Genomic DNA, 2,500 nt, shown 5'->3' on the forward strand with positions numbered 1-2,500 from the left:
AGCGCTCTCTTCGCTCTTTCTCTCTATTACGAGGTAGCGGCCTCTTGCATTTAGAAACCTACGCTAACATGGCCTTTTAGAAATCAGGGGGATGTCATATCCGGTGTCGATCGTAAACATGGACGAAGTTGCCGAGGTAAGTTCTGAAAATGCTAAAATAAACTCAGCTAAAGTGCATATGGAACATGTTCTTCGATGAATTTTGTTAAGTTTAGTTTGGAGTTTTGGAAAATCCAGTTCATTGTCTTCTCCCATTGTCACACATAACTGGAGCGTGCTTTCTTTTCACTGTCTTTGAATCGCTGGCCTTTCCAACCGGACGCTAAAGCGCCCCTGAAAGTCGAGCGTCGTAACCTCGAAGGGTCACGTGACGAGTTGGCGGTCTAGGCTGTTTGGTCTATGGTTTGACCAAGATATGACATTTTACACAGATCGAAACAGTCAGTGTTCCTCCGAGACTGTGCTATGGAACAGGAACAGGAACAATGAGACCAAGGTTGTATTGTTGGTGTAGAGTTAGAATTGTTGGTGTAGAGTTAGAATTGTTGGTGTAGAGTTAGAATTGTTGGTGTAGAGTTAGAATTGTTGGTGTAGAGTTAGAATTGTTGGACGAATTTGGTTCTTAACTTGCACCGGTGCCAGTCTGCGAAATAAAGTCGTCCAAATGTACTAACTGCACAAGAAGCATTAAAGATGTTGAGTGTTAGTTATGCACGGGTGATAACCGGCTTGACACTCGCAGTCTGGTGTATGCCATGCATGACACGATTCAAGGCAGATATCAGGGGCGGACGAGGGGGGGGGGGGTGCACAGGGTGGTGGTGCACCCCCCCTCCAGCACACACACACACACAAATTGGAAAGCTGATTCTATGACCACTTCTAAGTTCAAATGGCACTAGATGGCACCATTTTGCTTCTTTGGGCATGCCCCCGGACCCCCCTAGCAAATTCGGGCGCTTCGCGCCCACCACATTCACTTTCGATTCAAAGTGCACCCCCCCCTTACAAAGCGACTGATCCTTGGTTTAATTTTCACTGGCATTCATGTTTCTTGTGTGGATAATTGGTTTGTTACAGCTTCACTCATGACTACATTTGTTTCCACCTGCATTAACTGTAGAAGCACGTTTGACATTTGTGCGTAATTTGCTTTCAAAGTTGGAAATGACGGCGATCGAGCGCCGGTGTGACGTTTTCAACTTTCGCCGTGTTGATATTTCGATTCTCGGCCTCGTTGATCTAGTATAAACTCTACACTGAACAAAAAACCACCCTTTGATAGTACTGATGAGCGACCTTGTGTACGTTACATTCATGGGGCCAAATTTGTCCAACCAATTTTTTTTTTATTCAACTTAGAAATTTGATTCATCCTAAAATGTTTCCCTTCTTATTCAAGGGACGTAACCACTCGGTACACGTTTTCGAAGAATTCGATTTTGGGAGTGAAATCTATTAAATTTCACCACCAATTTTCTTCACATGCAAGAAACTGACATGCTTTTCGTCCATAAATAATGTCACTTCTTAATTTTACCAGGAAACAACATTTCAGTCTTGAGTATATATTGAGGGGGAAATATGTACACAGGCGAAAGATAAAATCGTGACACCGGCTGCTCGAAGGGTTTTGAAGGCGGAGCTGTACTAATTCTTTGCCAAAACAGCTCTTATTCGGCTTTGTTACGGGAGTCTTGGGTAACCAAAAATGCAAAGAATTGTTACGTTAGGGGTGGAATGCCCCGTCAGAGCTTGTAGACGAGATGCGGTCAAAAATTAATGTGTGTGGTGATCAGACAATGTGTAGCCATTCCCCGAACAAGACAGTGGAGGCATTATACGTATTGACCGCATCTCTACATTTTCGAAGGAATGGCTCTGGGGAGTTTTAGGTACTTTGTCGTGTGAGTAAGTCCTGTATTTATCATATGACTTTTTTTTTCTTTTACGTTGTGGAAAGTACGTGCTAAACATTTCTGTCAGAAATGTCAACTCTTACACTTAAACAAAATAAATAGGAAGGCTAAAGAAACCCACAAGAGCAGAACAATTTGCTTTTTCTCATTTCAGAACACGGGGTTAAGAATACACGTTTTTGGCCTGATCATGGTATGACGAGAATAAGTAACATAAGCAGTATGCCGTCTAGTCATGCATGCGTCTTTTTGACGAGTAATTGTTGTTTCGTAGCACCTGGGACGTTATTGATTGTGAAAACATTTTATTCCCACCCATTTTTAAGGTTATCAGTTCAAATCATTCGTCATCATATTCTTTTGTCGAAAGCGGCAAGGGAAGATAGTTCTTGTAAATATTATCCAATGCATCATTCCCTGTGTGGACAGATCCCACCTACGGTGGAGAGAGAGCCTCAGACACTGTGGATGCTGGTCTGGTCGACATTTACCGCCATTTTCTGTTTTCCGTGGTGCGGTCTCTTGGCCATAGGCGTGGCCTGGCAGGTACGTAGTGTATTTTTTCCGCAAAGTGTCAATTT

The 2,500-nt window shown here is 43.1% G+C and overlaps 1 protein-coding gene across 1 annotated transcript in view; it reads left to right on the forward strand.

The window, feature by feature from the left end:
* The window catches only part of LOC138972980 (uncharacterized), a 16,900-nt gene that overhangs the window by 3,935 nt on the left and 10,465 nt on the right, over positions 1-2,500 (forward strand). Inside the window, exon 3 of the mRNA XM_070345640.1 lies at positions 2,349-2,465. Within this exon, the coding sequence (XP_070201741.1) occupies positions 2,349-2,465 (117 nt within the window). The remainder of the gene's footprint in view (positions 1-2,348; positions 2,466-2,500) is intronic.

This window comes from Littorina saxatilis, linkage group LG8, assembly GCF_037325665.1.
Source record: "Littorina saxatilis isolate snail1 linkage group LG8, US_GU_Lsax_2.0, whole genome shotgun sequence".
Taxonomy (NCBI): domain Eukaryota; kingdom Metazoa; phylum Mollusca; class Gastropoda; order Littorinimorpha; family Littorinidae; genus Littorina; species Littorina saxatilis.